Genomic DNA, 18662 nt, shown 5'->3' with positions numbered 1-18662 from the left:
ATAATTTTATTTCATATGTGTAAAATACTGTGTTTTTCAGTGGCTGAAAATGGATTTTTTGATGTATTCCTAGTTTTCAGAACCTCATTTTTGGAAAACATTTACTTGGTATCATTTTATTCACTTTTCTTTTGAAGTCTACTAGCTTTAATATCTTTTATAATATGTATTTTGACAATATCTGAAATAGACAAGAATATTTTGATAACTATTTTTTAAATTTATTTTATTTATTTATTTATTTTTGGCTGCGTTGGGTCTTCATTGCTGCGCACGGGCTTTCTCTAGCTGTGGCTATCGGGGGCTACTCTTCGTTGCGGTGCGCGGGCTTCTCATTGCAGTGACTTGTCTTGTTGCAGAGCACGGGCTCTAGGTGCGCGGGCTTCAGTAGTTGTGGCATGCGGGCTCTAGAGTGCAGGCTCAGTAGTTGTGGTGCACGGGCTTAGTTGCTCCGCGGCATGTGGGATCTTCCCGGACCAGGGCTTGAACCCATGTCCCCTGAGTTGGCAGGCGGATTCTTAACCACTGCGCCACCAGGGAAGTCCTTGATAACTATTTTGATACAAAGATTTGCTTAAAGTCATTGTGATTCTATATAGATAATAGCACAAATGGAAATTAAATTCTATGTAAATGAAAGGCCAAAAGTATACAATAACTTCTTCAGAATGGGTTGAGAGAATCATGTAAATTAAGGGTGAAGGTAGTTGGTAGTATGGAGGGTAGTGTACATGGGGGGAGTAGTTAGAACCAAACTCGATTTAAGAGTACTAAATGGAATTTTATTTATTTATTTTAAATACAACAAAGAATAAATGAAAAAGACAATTTTATGGGCTCTATCAATATTATCTTTAGGGGATCTTAAAATAAATGAATGAGGTCAAAGTTATATATGTTTGTACATTTCATCTGTAGATAAAAATAGCACACATAGTTGCATTTTGCATACCCTTGGACAAAATTCTACTGGTTCTAACAGATTATGAAACTAAATCTCAAATTCTAAGCTTTTTGTAAAAATTAAAAGTTATTTTAGTAGCTTTCCCAAAACTGTATACATTCCTAATATTTTATTTAATTGTTAATGATTCATGTAACAATTATCCTCTTGAGGTGTTTTTGAAAACCTTCATCTTCCTGATGGTTCTAAAAAGGTCTCATCACCAATATTAAGGGGAAAATTAAGTAAATGAGCACAGTGATTAGTTCAGACAGAAGTTGTCTGCTTTATAGTTAGAATTTATATTTAAGAAATTCTGTCATGAGTTGGCTGACTGTTCATACTGTTTCTGGATAATATTAAAAACCATCCCATTTTGCTATATACCTGAAACTAACACAACATTGTAAATCAACTATATTTCAATTAAAAAGAATTTCAGAGTAAAAAAAATATATCATTTTGTCCCCAAATTGGATATTGTTTAAATATGAACAAAAATGATATTTTTAGTTCAATGTTAATGTCTCTCAACATTTATAAGTAGCAGCTTTTACTTCCCTAGAGTTCTGTCAGTTCTTACAGTAGCTATTTTTCACCTAAAGTTCTTTTCAGTGTTATATAGTCTTTTGGTTTTAACAATCAGAATATTTGCATTCAGTCCTTTGGAATGATCCTAATTTAAGCACAGAGTTTAATTTTAAATGCTCTGCAACATAAGAACATATACAAAACTAACCCTAACTGGGAACACTAGTGATTACCTATAGTGTTTTACAATGGCCATTTTTACTTTGGTTACAAAGACCCAGTTTCTTAGAATCCCATATTGTTTGTTGCTTCAGGATAAAAAGGAAGTATAGAAATCTCTGGGAAGATATGCGTAAGTATGATTTAATCACCAGTATTGTATCCATTTAGCTTTTCTCCTTATCAGGAATGTTGCCTGTTCTAGGCAGAGAATGCTTTTGAAAATACGATGTTAGCTGCATGCAAGTACTTGTGTCTGCATGCTAGGCGGTAGCCATAAAGCTTACAGCATCTTAATTCAGAACAAATGGCACTTACAGTTTCAGTCTCTTTAGAATCATTAGAGCGGTTGAAAACTGGATATAAAGTATATATTTAGGAAGAAAATACCAATAAACCATGGAATTCATAATTCTTATGAAATATATAGTTCTACTGAAGCTGCAATACATTTTAGAATCTGAATTAGAAGATTGGTAGTTCATTTTTTTAGCCAATTCCTGTGATGTTAGGAATATTAAAGGATTTCTGTAAATTATAAAGTATATAAATGTGTGTTTATATAGAAAACACACATATAAGTTACCTGAAATATAAGGTTACCAGAAAAAAATTTTTTTGAATTAGCGGTAAATTGGTTCATCCAAGTTCGCAGTTTAGTTTCACAACATAGGTGTACAGACAGTTTGTTTAGATGTTTTATTTTTTCCCCCATCTGTTCTGTCAGGATTATTGATTGAGCAGTAAGCCACTCCAGGGCATACATAGCCTCCTCATAACTGCTTGCCTTGAGTGCATTGTGTGGCCTGGCGAACAAGCTGAGAAAGGTGGTCCTTCAGCTTCCCAGTAAATCTTAATTGGGAAAAGAATATTGAAATGAATATGTTTTTTGAAAGTACCCAGTAGCCAAATATTTACATTGGGAACTTTAATTGATGGTATCGTTTTAAAATATATAATTTATTATTTAATGTCATTCTTTGAAATTAGTAACCATTCAAGAGCTGTTCATGGTGATTTTTTTAAACTCATCTGGGTTTTGATAAGTAGAAGTATCTACATTAAATGTTATCAAATATTAATCAAATATTACCAGAACATTTAATAGTAATTGATAACCTGCTGTGACTTCCTTGAGTCTTAGATTTTATTATATCATAAAGTGAAGCAATCTCTGGCTTCTAGTGGAAACATTGAAACTAAGACTTTTTTCCTAGAGCTTGTGCTCTGTTGGGGTGTTTATTGATATGACCTCTTGTCATTTTTTAACATTTACATTCTTTTAGTGTTCCAAATCCCCACTTGTTCTTTATCTCTGTTTGGGCATTTGTGTTAAATGTGCTTATAAAGTGAAGCTATATCTATGGTTACAGAGGACAGTAGGTGTAGAAGGAAATACTAAATGTCTGCATTCATATTTAAACTTGATTTTCGTTTAAACATTAATGACATTGATTTCATGGAAAAGAGACACTGTCTTTAGTTTAATTCTTCAGGATAAGTCTTTCAGTGGATTATTTCTTTAGGAGCAGGTTTTGACCTGCATTTATATCTAGATTATATGATAAATTGCATTTTAATGCAGTTGAAATGTAGCTTATCATTGTTGTACCTCTACATTACCATTTATCCTACTGGTTGGATCAGCCCTCTTGATAACCATGAAGTAAATTAGCCTTTTTGCTAAGGAAAAAAAAATCGTCAGAGGTAACCAGAAGGAATTGCAACTCTTAGGTTAAAGAATGTAAATTTTATATATTACTAGACTGTGGATTTTAATTTCACTCTGGAATTTCTACATTATTTCAAAGTATTGTATTTTGAAATAATTTAGATATAAGGAGAGAGAAAAGCCGTTGTATGAACAGTGGTAACATGTTTTTTATTATATAGCCACATGTAGAATATTATAATCACTTTTATTTTTATTTCTTGTGTATTTCATCTTCCAGCTGTCTTGAGGTAGGAGTTGAACAGAAATCTTTGTTTTTAATTGATAGCAAAGACTCTTAGATAAAGAGGCCTGGCTGAGTTGTTCGGGTATTTTCTCCTCAACATTGCCTAAGTTTTACATGTCAGTAAGATAATACATTACGTCAAATTTGTTCAGTACAAAGTAATACAGCAAACAGTTCTAATTGTAGCATTATGTATGTATATTTCAATTAAAGCTCGTATGTTCAAAAGCAAAACCACATAACTTGAGAATCAGTGTTCGTTTTACAAAGCTAAATAAAATTTATTTTATCAAGCAGATTTTTTTACAATGCAGTTTTATTTTTCAGTTGCTTATTTCTCTTCAAAAATAAAACCGTTTTTTTATGTACTCACTTTCCCTTCTGGCTGCAAACCAGGTATTTAAACAAAAATAAAGGATTGCCAGTTTTGCCAGCTGGGGATGAGACCCCGGCTGGTGAAATGTGGGTTCGGGAGGCAGTTAATCCAGCTTTTATGCTTTTTATGGTTTTATGAAAAAAGAGGTTAAAAGCCACATTTGGCTCTTTATTGTATGTACCACTGTTTTGTTGCTGTTGTAGGAATGCAGTAAAAGGTTACTTATATTTAAAAAATTTTGTTATTAGGTAAAATCTTGCATCTATTAGATAAAGGCCTACAAACAGTACATTCTACTAATCGGATGTGGGAGAGATTCAAAAGTCACTGGTATTTAAAAATTATATACACAGCATTTCCTTTAAGTACACAAGTAGAATTCCTTCCTCTTCAAGTTGTTTCTTGTTTTCTATATGTTCTCACATTACTCATTTCAAACAAGTAGAAATTTTAAATATTTTTGGCTAAAGATGGAAACTAGAATTTATTGTTTTCCCCAAAAACATCTTGCTTAGTTTGTTATTTACAAAAGGGGTTTGGAAAAATGTAGAAACTGGACTTATGTTTATATATTGCCAATGTAGTTTCTAGTTGTCTTTAGCCACAAAACAATGATAAAATTGAATTAATACTAGGGATGTAATGTACAATATGATAAATATGGTTAACATGCTGTATGTTACACATGAAAGTTAAGAGAGTAAACCCTAAGAGTTCTCATCACAAGGAAAAAATTTTTTTCTAATTCTTTAATTCTGTTTCTATATGAGACGATAGATGTTCATTAAACTTATTGTAGTAAACAGTTCATGATGTATGTAAGTTAAATCATTATGCTGTACACCTTAAACTTATACAATGCTGTATATAGGTATCAAGCTGTATGTCAATTATGTCTTGGTAAAACTGGAAGAAAAAAAATCTTTTCATAGCATTTGAAAACACTACTAAATAGATCTTTAGGTAACATAGTTTTTTTCTTAAAATTACATTCTCCACCTTTAAATACCCTGTCAACCAAAGTGCCTTTCATAGTATTTATAGTAATCATAGTGTAGCTGTCAAAAATATTATGTGCATTTTACGAAATTATTAGTTAAATTTTAAATAAAAGTCACATAGACGTAATCTTCAACAACATACTTAACTCCAAGAAAGTTTAGAACATGAGTACTACTTTGTTCTGTATCAAATTCTCTCTAATGTCATCAATTATAAGATTTTTTTTGATTGATTTATTTCATGTATATGGTTTTCTTGATCTGTTTATCCCAAAGCTAAGAGGATCAGATAAAGTAAGCTTTAAGATTATTCAAATATAGTATCTTAAAATAAAATATTGAAAGATCCAAATAGATAAAGAAAATTCCGTTGGATGAGGAACATATGCAGTAGAAAGGTAAATCAAATTTTACCTTTCTGGGACAAATGGCACGTCATCATGTTTCAGTTTGAACAGGTTGCTCTAACGTAGCCTAACTTATACTTGCATATTGTTTCTTACTAAATTTATTTTACATGTAATGTGTTTGGGGAAATAAATTTAAGGTCATATACCCTACAAATATTGAGTCCATAATTTTTATTGTTTGTGTTTAATAGAAATTGTTGTGAGGTACTTAAACTTTGGAAACCAAAGGTTATTACAACCCAAACAGCAAATCTTCATATTCACTCTGTTGCTTAAATATTTCCTGAAAGAGTTTAAACATGTAGGGGCCTCCAAAAGTTTTTATATTTATTCTCATGGTTGTCATGCCCTGGACTCTCCTCTAGTACATTGCATTTGTTTACTCCTATCTTTCACTGTTTGATTTGTAGTAGTTGGTTCTTCTCAGTGCAAGAATGTGGTAGACACATTATGTTCTCTATAATCAGCACAGTTTAGCTCTAAGTTGTTACTTAAAGTCCATGTTAGTGGAACCAGAATGAAAAATTAAGTAGGCCTAAGTGAAAATATGCAAATAGTTTTCATTTGATCCTTAGGGCACTCATATATTCATTTACTTAGAATCTGTTGCAATACCTTTTTTGATACCCAGTCATTTCTGGATATATATTGAACATTTCACGTATTTGGTGTGATTTATATCTTTTGTAGGATGCTTCATAATTTAAATGTCAAGATCTCAGAATAGCCTACCTAGGTTATGTAAAAATCTTATGTTTTATAAATAATGCTTTAAAAGCTAACATGTAAAAATTGATCTTTTACTGGTTTCACTTTTAGGTGTTAGAAGATAATGACTATGGCCGAGCCGTGGATTGGTGGGGCCTTGGGGTTGTCATGTATGAAATGATGTGCGGGAGATTACCTTTCTACAACCAGGATCATGAGAAACTTTTTGAACTAATTCTAATGGAAGACATTAAATTTCCTCGAACACTCTCTTCAGATGCAAAATCATTGCTTTCAGGGCTCTTGATAAAGGATCCAAATAAACGGTAAGCCGCAAATAACACACAGTGAGTTACTGATGAATGTGGTTAGGAATTGTGATGTGGAAATTAATTCAAATATAACTAACTCCAAGAAGCAATGTATTTGGTGTAGACATCTTCCCACTGAGACACTGACTTATTTTTAACTGCATAATATAGAACATTTAAAAAATTTCCTCAACTCTTTCCTAACTTGGAAATTTTATACAGATTTTACCACATAAAGATTTTGAGAGTTTTATGAACAAACAGTTTCTTAATTGCCATGGTGCTTGCTATTGTGGGGATAGGAGGATCCCTTTTTTCCTTTCAGTCTCTGGGCTTTATATTTCTGCTGATTTACATTATAAAACAGATAGAACTGTCTGTGTACTCTCCTCCCACATGTATGTATGTTAACATATCTAACTACATTTTTTGTTTGTCTTTGAAGATAATTCTTTTCCACACATGGCTGAAAGGACTAATGGCAAAAATGTCTTTGCATACTTTGTATTTCTATTTTTGTAGCTACAGCTATGACCTGAAGAATCCTACAGCTCTTTGCTTAATGAGCTATAGTATTCATTGTTCAGGTTTATATATTTATTTACACATACATTTTATAAGTCATACATGAAATGACTATTAATTTTAAAATGTCCCTTAATATATGTGTTTGTATATACATGTGTATATTCTTTGTTCCAGTAGATATATATGCATATCAGTATGTCTCTGAAAATCTCTTAGACCTTAAGCGTCTTAAGGGTAGGCCATTTCATATATTGTTTAATCTTTTGTAACACCTCACATAATTTTTGTTAATGTTCTGTTTATGGTTGATGCTCAGTATGTATTTGTTGACAGACTGAATTAATGAGTGAAGGAATAAATGAATTTTAAATTGTGGGCTTTGTCTACCTTAGAGATGGTTTCCATTGCATACTTCTAGCTTTTAAATTTGTGAGGGACATGATTTTACCTTCAGCAGAAATAAGCAAACATAATAAAAGAGGTACCATCTTTTTGCTTTGTGAAGAACCATTCAAACATGTTTCATAATTCTAGTGACTGAAAGCTTACCTTATATTTATAAAGTGATTTTTTGTTCTTTGTCAGGGCATTTGCACATCTCTTGTTTCCCTTGCTTTTTAGTAGCCTGTGGAGTAGGTAGGATAGATATTATTCTCATTTCCATTTGATTGAGGAGAAAATGAGGCCCAGGGAGGGTTAAGTGATTTATCCTAGTTCTCACAGAAGATTCGTGTAGAACAAGAATAGAAATCAAGTTTATGTGTGCCTATTTGATATTTCTCTTGTATCTTCTTTACAGTGCACCGTTTTCTTAGTTGAGGTTTTAAAATGTATTCCATTTGATGTGATTGTTTCACAACTATTGTAACAAGTGGTACTTGGCAATAGATAATCTTTATATAGAGCTAGGATTTCAATTTTATCTAGTTGAGTTTTGGATCTTAGATTTGCCTTAGATTTCAAGGGCAGTGAATTTTTAACCCATCTTTTTCTGACTCCTGGTTTTCATGTCTATGTCTCATTCATTTTTTTATTGTCATTTCCCACCATCCACCCACACCCCACCCCCTGGGGATAGCACGTAGTAGGTACTTAATAATTGTTGAATACACGTGAGGTAAATTTCTACAATGTTAATGGCCTGGTATGTAGGACAACTCTTAAAGTTTTGTCTACCCAGAAGTTGATATTGTCTAAAGAGAAGATGTGGTATTTTTAACTATCTGGTATTTCCTTTTAAGGTAGATATGTCAAGCCCCTCCACTGCTACATTAAAATATTGGGAATGCAAGGATGAATAAGATGGATAATCTCTGCTCTAGTTGTTCATAGAATAATGTGGGGCACAAAACATATATTCACAGATGCTCAGGTTAAACTACATACAAATACTTTTGAAATTATTAGCTGTTAAGGGGATTGGAACACTTGAGCTGGTTCATAAAGGAGTTGGAATTTGCAGTGGCTTTCATGAAGAGAATTTTACATGTAAATAACAGCTAGAATTGCAAATGAACGTGGCATTTGAGAAGTTCAGCAACTGGAGTGTAGAATATGAGTTGGGTAACATTGGCAGATGAAGCCAATATGTTAGATTGTAAGGACCTTATCTTTCTTAGAAAATATTTAATCTTTATTCAGAAGGGGATGAGAAGCCACTGAATTATTAAAAGTAAGGGATGGTGTAATCAGGTCTGTGTTATGAAAAGGTAACTCAGGAAGCTTTGTCATGGATAGATTAGAACAGTGAAGGGCCAGGGGCAGGTAGGCAGAGTAATTAAGAATACATATGGAATTGTCCAGATAAGACATGGAGTCCTTCCTAAAGCAGTTGTAAAGAGTGCTAAATAGAACTTTGTGAATGATTAAATAGAAATGGTGAGGAAGGGGAAGGAGTCAGGATGCCTCTGAGGTTTCCAACTTGGATGACTAGTTTGGAGAATGGAGTTATCATTAACAGAGAAGGAGTACAGGCAAAGGAGGAGGCTTGATGAGGTGGATGTTGATATTAGTTTTGCTACACCGAGTCTGAGGTTTCTATAGAAAACCTAGATGTCAAGCAGGCAGCTGAAAATAGTACCAGTGCTTAATAGAAACACAATAACTGATTTTCTCTGGGTATATGTCCAAGAGTGGGATTGCTGGGTCATATGGTAGTTCCATTTTTAGTTTTTTAAGGAGCCTCCATACTGTTCTCCATAGTGGCTGTACCAGTTTACATTCCCACCAGCAGTGTAAGAGGATTCCCTTTTCTCCACCTCCTCTCCAGCATTTATTGTTTGTAGATTTTTTGATGATGGCCATTCTGACCGGTGTGAGGTGATACCTCATCATAGTTTTGATTTGCATTTCTCTAATAATTAGTCATGTTGAGCATCTTTTCATGTGTTTGTTGGCCATCTGTATGTCTTCTTTAGAGAAATATCTATTTAGGTTTTCTGCCCATTTTTTCATTGGGTTGTTTGTTTTTTTGATACTGAGCTGCATGAGCTGTTTGTATATTTTGGAGATTAATCCTTTGTCCATTGCTTCATTTGCAAATATTTTCTCCCATTCTGAGGGTTGTCTTTTCGTTTTGCTTATGGTTTCCTTTGCTGTGCAAAAGATTTTAAGTTTCATTAGGTCCCATTTGTTTATTTTTGTTTTTATTTTCATTACTCTAGGAGGTGGGTCAGAAAAGATCTTGCTGCAATTTATGTCAAGGAGTGTTCTTCCTATGTTTTCCTCTAAGAGTTTTATACTGTCCGTCCTGACATTTAGGTCTTTAATGCATTTTGAGTTTATTTTTGTGTATGGTGTTAGGGAGTGTTCTAATTTCATTCTTTCACATGTAGCTGTCCAGTTTTCCCAGCAAAGATGAACTTATTTGCAAAGCAGAAATAAAGACACAGATTTGGTATCCACAAACTTATGGATACCAAGGGCGCAAGGATGGGGTGGGATGAATTGGGAGATTGGGATTGACATATATACACTACTATGTATAAAAGAGATAACTAATGTGAACCTACTGTATAGCACAGGGAACTCTGTTCAATGCTTTGTGTGACCTAAATGGGAAGGAAATCTAAAAAAAGGGGACATATGTGTACGTATAACTGATTCACTTTGCTGTACAGAAGAAACTAACACAACATTGTAAAGCAACTATACTCCAATAAAAATTAATTTAAAAAAAAGAAACACAGAACTGAATATTTGGATTTGGGATCTGTAGATACCTAGGAGGTAGCTGGAGCCATGAGAATAGTGAAAAGAGTAGAATATAAAAAGAAGGTGGCCTAGGACATAGTCTTGGGAAATGTCAAAATTTAAGAGGTAGAAAGAAGAGAAAGAGCCAACAAAGGACCCTGAAAAGTCTTTGGAAATGTAATAAAAAATAGCACTATAGTATACCTCTTTATTATTCCTATTCAACTATTTTAAATACTGCCTGAATTTCTCTGATACTCTTTACCGAATTGCTATCAGTTCTATCAAAGAGTCAGCTCTCATCTTGCTTTTATTTCTTATTCTTCATTACTTTACGATTATTCTATTAGTATCTCCTTTAGCCTCCTATGCAAATTTTGTAGGAAAAGCATGACCTCATGTTGCATTCAATAACACAAGGAAAATGTGAATTAGATGTTGTTTCTCGTTATGAAGAATCCATAGTAGCTGAGGATTTTAGTTTGGCTTTCTGATATGGAAATTTGGTATTCTTAGACAAAAATATCTTAATGTAAATCATATTTTGATATAATTTTGACGTTTTAAATTGTATATTAGGGAGTCATTGACGTTGAAATTTTTGACAGTTTCACACTTTGAAGAAGCTTGTGTTAAAGAATCTCTACCAACTTCTAAAATGGCAGCCTAAGATTATATTCTTAGTCTTTGTATTGCATTCATGGCCGATACTTTAATTTTATATGTATTTGATAAATATAGATTAAATGCTGGCTATGTCCAATGCCAAACTATTGCTAGAGAATTGAGGGATGACATAAAAATGAAAAACTGAAGCTGAATTAAAACCTTTTAATTACAAAAATGATTACGGTTCTCCATTCCAACTCCTACCTCATCCATCATCTCATATATATAATTAAGATTGAAAACAGTATTGAAATAAACAATAACATAAATGTACGAAAATACAATGAACTGCTGATTTTTCTTGTGCATACTACTTTAATGCATACTTTGAAATGTTGAATAATTCTTTTCAGAAGGCTGTGTTTTGATGTTTCTGCTTTTCTGGCTCCCTAAGTACAAGCTTTAAAACGCTTTTTGGATAATCCAGTACTGAACTCTCCCCTCCAAAGAATTTGCATTCTACCAGGAGAGAGACATGTACAACTTGAAATAGAATGAAAAAGAGTGAGGCCAGGGAGTCAAGTGCCGAGTGTTAACTAAATATAGATTTGCCAGTCTGAAAGTTGCAAATATGCATGTAACTATTATGATCTGATCCAATCTAAAAGTTCCATATCAGGAGTGTAGTTTATTCTGTATGAATCTTGAGATAGGAGACCTAGATAGTGGGAACTATAGGATCATCACTACAGATATTCAGGTATCAGCTAATTGTTTTGTTTTCCATTCTGACAATGTGTCAGAGGATCCTGGATTCTTCCCAGTCATGTATTTCTTATACCTAATAATAACCAGAATTCATTAAAATTGTATAATTGTTTGTTTTCTATGACCTATTTGCGTTTCTTCCTACTCAGTGTTGTGTTGGGAGTTGAAATGTACCAGCTTAGAATAACCAATTGTTAAATTTAAAAAATTTTGTGAGCTGGTTGTTGAATACAGTCATTATTAAAAATTAAATTATATAAGCTTACAGTTAAATCAGGAACATTAAAATCATGGGTAAAAAATACTCAAAACTCATCACTCTTTAATAATGTTGTTAAATTTTACTCTTATCTATGCTTTTGAGGTTACTTATCTATTTTGCTTATATATTTTGAGGTTAGAAATACTATATAATGTTTTACTTCCACACATCTTGTATCAGTAAAAATAATAATATATATAAAATGCATTATATTGTATATGCATAATTTCCCTCAGAGAGCTTATTGTTAAGCATTTACCAGCACACATCATTCCTAACGATGAGTAAAATCAAATAAAACTTGCTGTATCAAATTCAGATTTAAATAGATTTCCTTTCTTTTCCTCTTTTCTTTCCCTGTCCTTTCTTTTTTTCTCTTTTTCCTCTTTCCCTCCCACCTTACTTCCTTCTCTGTTTTTTCTGTTTCTCTCATCCTTTCTTCATAGTGACTAGTAGGCACTATATGAAACTGAGAAAGCCAGAAAGACCTGAATTTCAGATTGTGTCAGGTATCAGTTGAATAACAGTACCTTCAAAGATGGGGTGGGAGTATTTTTAAATTTTTAATTTATATTGAAACTTGCATAGCATATTACATTGCAGTGATATTTCATAGATTAAATTTATCATTTCTGTGAAAATTCATTTGAGATATGAAAATAGTCCATGAGTTTCTGTCTGTTAGCAATGCTCTCCAAATTGTTTTTTCTAAGTAATTATCTAGTCTTTTCAGAATTTATGTTAACAAGGGTGCATTTTGACTAAAGTCGTTCTAAAATAAATTTGGTTTATAGAATTGACAATAGCTACCATTTATTGTGCTAGGTACTCAATGTTATTTCTAACCCTTGCAATAATCCACCAGGCTGGTATTATTAATCCCAGTATACAGATGAGAAAACTGAGATTAAGCAACTTTTTTATTGTCATGTACCTCATAAATTTCCGAGCCGGTTGCCTGTTTGAGGTTTGTCTCCAAAGCCTATGCTCTTTTCAAATACCATACTGTCCTGAAGCTAGTTCTTATTAATAGCATATTAGGAAAATTAGATCTTACAACAAAAGCTTTTTATTTTTATGGCTATTTATCACAAGAACTATTTACACACAGAAAATTACATTTCACAAAAACTTTGTAGTTATGCATTCAGCTTACGTAAACGTTTTATACTCATTTAATTTTATTTCTGTCCTCACAGCCTTGGTGGAGGACCAGATGATGCAAAAGAAATTATGAGACACAGTTTCTTTTCTGGAGTAAACTGGCAAGATGTGTATGATAAAAAGGTAGGTTATCTTCATGGCATAGTGTTTATATATTTTGGTTAAAATGAATTTACAGCAAAAAATTTTTAAGTGAATAAAAGTTAATGATGTAATTATATTTTTCATTTTTACTCAGTCATTTAATTGAATATAGGACTTCTTAGCACAAAATTTCCTTGATAGTTTTGACTCCCAAAATGCATTTTGAAATTTTATTCAATGTGATCAAACAATTTTCCTTTTTTATCACAGTAATTTGTTAGTTTGCTTCTCATCATTTCCTTAATTCATAAAAAATAAAGGCACCAATGTTATGTTATTCTTCAGGAAAACTAACTAGCAAAACAATCATAATTTTAAAACTTTGTCTCTATGCCTTTTATTTTAAAGTGAACTCTTCATATTTATTTATACTATTTCTTATTTTAAAAGGAATTTAAAGCAATTTAGTTTTAATACTTAACAAAGTAATAAATGTATTTGTCTTCTTTGGAACATCTCTGTTATTTGAAACAGAACTTAAAGACGCAGAGAATGGGTGCTACAAATTATATGATTTTATTTTTACTGTAATCTGCTTAGTACTTGTTTTTAATACTGCAGTGTTTACTTAAGTTTAGGAACAGGAAATTATTGTGTTTGTTCTATCTTTAAAATTTTTTTAATTTTATTTTTACTACTTCAGATATTGTTAGTATAGACACTGATTTTTATATTTTGATTTTCAAATGCTAATATAAAAATTTTACTATGAAATTTTTATGTAGTTCAGCATTTGCTTAGAATTTTTATCTAGTCATTTTGTGTAGTTAGTCCTTCCATTTCAATTTATTCCAGGTTTCCATATTTTTCTCTAAAACATATATCAGTAACATTTATGTAGTGTCTATTTTGTGCCAAATATTCTTCTGTATTAACTCCTAAAGATAGAATGATATCATATGAGTTATGAGGAAGTGAGACAAGTACTTCATTTTTGTATTATGTTACAGTAATAGGGAGTATGGTGATTTTGTAAGCATTTCCTGTAACTAGGTGTTTAAAATAGTTGCACCATGTTACGATACCTCTACTCAAACTTCACTTCAATTAAACTTACATCTCTTCAGCTCGGTGCTTTGTGACCACCTAGAGGGGTGGGATAGGGAGGGTGGGAGGGAGATGCAAGAGAGAGGAGATATGGGGATATATGTGTATGTATAGCTGATTCACTTTGTTATAGAGCAGAAACTAGCACACCATTGTGAAGCAATTATGCTCCAATAAAGATGTTTAAAAAAAAAAAAAAAACTTCTGAGTTTCTACCATGTATAAAGCACTGAGGTAAGTATTGGATCCTTCTCAAATCTTATGAGAAGCTTGTGACCATTCTTAAGTTTCCTCAGTGTTTCGTAGCTACATGTAGACAGGTATACATCCACTTTATAACACTGATGATATTCTTTATGAGTTGCATCCATATATAGCCCCTAATGCACTATGTACTGTTTATCATGTCAGTGCAATACAAAATAACCTGATATTGGGAGACTGGGATTGACATATATACACTAATATGTATAAAATAGATAACTAATAAGAACCTGCTGTATAAAAAAAATAAATAAAATTAAATTAAAAAAAAAAGAACCTGAAAAAGAAATCTGAAAAGTATCAAGATCTTGGCGTGTCTCCTAGAAATAATATATGGTCAGAGGTTTTCTTTGGCAGACAAAGTTATAAGCCACAACTAAATATTCCTTTGATATACCCTGTCCAAGGAGGATTCCACCACAACCACCAACAACAAAATATGACAGAAAGAAAAATTTCTTTAAGAGACAAATGTGGAGCACCAGTATGACACTGCTAACCTTCAAGAAGGGGCAAAACATGGACTTTCTTCAGTCCTATTCAGAGAGTAAGATATGCTACAAAGATTTCGTCATCAGCATGCAGCTTTTCATGTTAAATTGTAGTTTGGCATCACCTAGAGAACGCTCTGAGAACCCACTTAGCACACAGTGAAGAAGCAAGGCTTATCCTGTCACTGTTCCACTGGGCTCAACATGCCCAGAGCGAAGGTACTATTAAGATGTCTACCCAGGCAGCTCCCTTGTGGTGAATGGAACTGGAGAAGCCAACAAGTAGGGTAGGAGAAGGAGCTGCCAAAGCACAGCTTTGGATGATATGTGTGAAGAAATGAGTTTAAATTGTTAGTATGTTGATAAAAATAGTTGCTACTTAATTTGAGCAAAGATGTTAACTATCTTGCATAAAGAAGCGCAACCACAAAAATCACAAAGTTTCTACACTCATTTACGCCTGCTACAGGTTTACTCTGGGGGTGTGGGTAGTATACTGGAGGTCAGATAAGGTACTAATGTTTTCAGCCATCTTCACACACCTGAAGAAGAACAGCGTCATAGCAGCATGCTTAAATTTTGAGACTCCTTCTAAAAGGATGTGAAAATACGATTGGTTTTATTTGGGTTTGTATTGTATCACTAACAAACAAGGAATTAATTACAGGAATGCTAATGCCAGTAGCTATTTTAATGAATTCATTTGTAATTCTAGTGTTTTCAAACGTTTTTAAGGGGTCCTATGTCTTTAAAACACCTAACTTATTCATAAAAGGTTAATTCATCTCTAAGATCAGGTATTTTTTTATTACAGTTTTACTAATGTGCTTTGGGACATTTACGACTTTTATAGATTTATTACATGATTATTGGCCATTTTTCTATATATTGTGGCAAACCTAGAGATGAAGGCACATGTAAAGATCCTGGTATCTTTAGGGGAAAGCTAAATCTCTTCCTAGGCAAAGTTAAAAGTGAATTAATCTTAATGACAAGTATCATGATGTACCACTCTAAAGAACTTGATACTGGAAGGTGGAAATACTCATCCTGAATCTGCTTCTTCCCTCTTGTGTGGAAATGGACAAGTTGTTTTACTCCCACATAAAATTATGATCTTTGAAGTATCTTCAAGCTTTAGGATTCTCTGGTAGGATATTTTATAATATGAATTTATCTAGTTAAGTTTCTATATAAGATTTATACTCAGTTTGTCAACGTCTACAAAAAAGTCTGCTGGGATTTTCTGTGAGATTATGTTCAATTTATAGAAAAATTTGGGAAGAATTGGCATTTGAACATGGTATATGTCTCCATTTATTTAGGTCTTCTTTAATTACTCTCAGTAATATTTCATAATTTTCAGTGTTTAGTTCTTACCCATATTTTGTTAAATTTATCCATAAGTATTTCATGTCTTCTGATGTGGATGGTATTTTTAAATTTCATTTCCATATTGTTTGCTACCAGTAGAAATAGGATTGATTTTTGTACATTGACCTTGTATGCTACAAGCTATTAGTTTTAGTAGCTTTTTTTGTACGTGACTTAGGGTTATCTAAATAGGAGATCATATCTTCTATAAATAAAAAGTTTTACTTCATTTTCAATCTGCACGTATTTTATTTATTTCTTTTGCCTTATTATATTGGGTAGGACCTTTCTACAAAGTGGAATAGAAATGATGAGAGTTGACATCCTGGCTTTGTTTCTAATCTTAGGGAGAAAACATTTTTTACCATTAAATATGACGTTAATCACATCTAGCACCGAAACCTTCATTACTAAATGTCATTCTCCAGTAAAAAGAACCAAGGTTATTTGGAGAAGTAGTTGATCCCACAGCTGGGATGGGGAAAATGAAAGAAGAGCCCAAGGAATTCTGTGGTACCAGAAAATAAAAAAACAAAGGTAGATGGAAAAAGGTGCATGTTTGTAGGACACAGGAGCCAACCTTAAATAATTCCCAGTGGTGAAAGCTGGAACAATTTCAGTAGCAAAACAAATATTGTATATGACCAAAAATATAAGATACATATCCATGAGTCTATACTGCAGAAATTAATGATTGAACAAAAAGATAAAATATTGAGAAGAGACATGTCTTCATTATAGGTGAATTCCAGTTAATAAATGTAGAAGGAATCAGGGAAATAGAAAATTACCATTAAAACACCAGAATAAAAATTGCTGTATGCAAGATTCACCAATGAATGTTAAAATTAGTGGGCAAAAGTTTAAGAAGGAGGATATTTGCATAGTGTCAACGTATCTTTCCCCAAATACTTATTTACAAAGATTAAAAGAGTAATTTTACAGTAAAAAGCCCTGGCAAACAGTCTTAAACCAAGTGATCAAGATTAATATCACCAGTAATAAGACACTGAAATCATTATAACCCGTGATATGATGCCCTGAGAAGGCTGTATCACTTTTGTACTATTTTTCCTCAAAATGCATAACCTCAGTATAATCATGAGAAAACCTAAGAAACCCTCAAAAGTGTCAGGTTCATGAAAGGCAAGAAATGATTGTGGAACTTTCACAGATTGGAAGAGACTAAGGTGGCATGATGACTAAATGCAATGTGGGATTCTAGATTGGATCTTGGAATAGAAAAGGGCCATAAGTGGAAAAACTGGTGAAATCTAAATAAATTTGGTAGTTAATACTTTTGTACCAATTTAATTTATTAGTTTTGATAACTGTACTATGGCTGTATAAACTATTAGCATCAGGGGAAGGTGTGTAAAGGGTATATGGGAACTATTTGTACTATTTTTCTAAGTCTTTTCTAAGCCTAAAATTATTTCAGTATAACAAGTTATAAAACTTTGATCTAAGTGTAGGGTTTTTAATACCTCCTTTATTGGGTTGGGGAAGTTCCTTCTATTCCTAGTATGGTAACAGTTTTTATCATGAATAAGTGTTGAATTTTATAAAAAGTTTTTTGCATCTATTGCGATGATCATATGGTTTTTCTCCTTCATATTCTGTTAAAATGGTGAATTGTATTGATTGTTTTTCTAATGTTAAATGAACCTTCTATTCCTGGGGGGAAAATCTGCTTACTTATGATATTATCCTTATTATGTATTGCTAGATTTGATACAATGTGTTTTTTAAAGGGTTCTTTGCATGCTTAAATCATTCATGATACTGAGGCGTCATCTTCTTTTCTTAGAATGTCTTTGTATGGTTTTCATTTCAGGATCATGTTTACCTTTTTAAAATGAGGTGAGAAGTATGCCGTCCTCTTCAATTGTACGGAATTGTTTCTGTAGAATTTATATTAAATGTTCCTTAAATCTTTGGTGGAATTTACCAGTAAAGCCCCTTGGGCCTAGAGTTTTCTCATTGTTGGGAGGTTTGTTAACTATGAACTTAATTCTTGAATAGTTAAGGGACTATTCTGGTTATTCTTGAATAGTTAAGGGACTATTCTGGTTATCTGTTTTTTCTTGATTGAGTTTTGGTATTTTATGGCTGTCAAGGAATTTGTCATCTAAGTTTGCTAATTTATTGGCTTAAAAATGTTTGCAATATTCTCTTTATATCTTTATAGTGTTTGTTGTATATGTAGTGATGACTTCTTTTATTCCTGATATTGGTATATTGTTTTTCTGTGTTCAAAGTCATTAATTCTCATCTTTATTCTGCTTCTTTTGAGTTGACAGTTAGAACAATCAATCATTTTCAGTTTATCATGAACTACTCTGAACTTACTATGAGATGT

General features: G+C 32.5%; 1 protein-coding gene across 5 annotated transcripts in view; it reads left to right on the top strand.

The window, feature by feature from the left end:
• Positions 1-18662, top strand: part of AKT3 (AKT serine/threonine kinase 3) — a 392845-nt gene that overhangs the window by 300521 nt on the left and 73662 nt on the right. For 4 of the 5 annotated variants that reach the window (XM_036863102.1, XM_036863094.1, XM_036863086.1 and 1 more), the window contains 2 exons: positions 6258-6472; positions 13016-13103. In XM_036863102.1, coding sequence (XP_036718997.1) covers positions 6258-6472; positions 13016-13103 — 303 coding nt within the window. Of the gene's footprint in view, positions 1-6257; positions 6473-13015; positions 13104-14842; positions 15589-18662 lie in introns of those variants that run through there. The other variant, XM_036863111.1, reaches the window with a different exon arrangement.

This window comes from Balaenoptera musculus, chromosome 1 (genome assembly GCF_009873245.2).
Source record: "Balaenoptera musculus isolate JJ_BM4_2016_0621 chromosome 1, mBalMus1.pri.v3, whole genome shotgun sequence".
Taxonomy (NCBI): Eukaryota; Metazoa; Chordata; class Mammalia; order Artiodactyla; family Balaenopteridae; genus Balaenoptera; species Balaenoptera musculus.
Note: the sequence above shows the minus strand (reverse complement) of the source record. Positions and strands in the feature narration are given on the sequence as shown.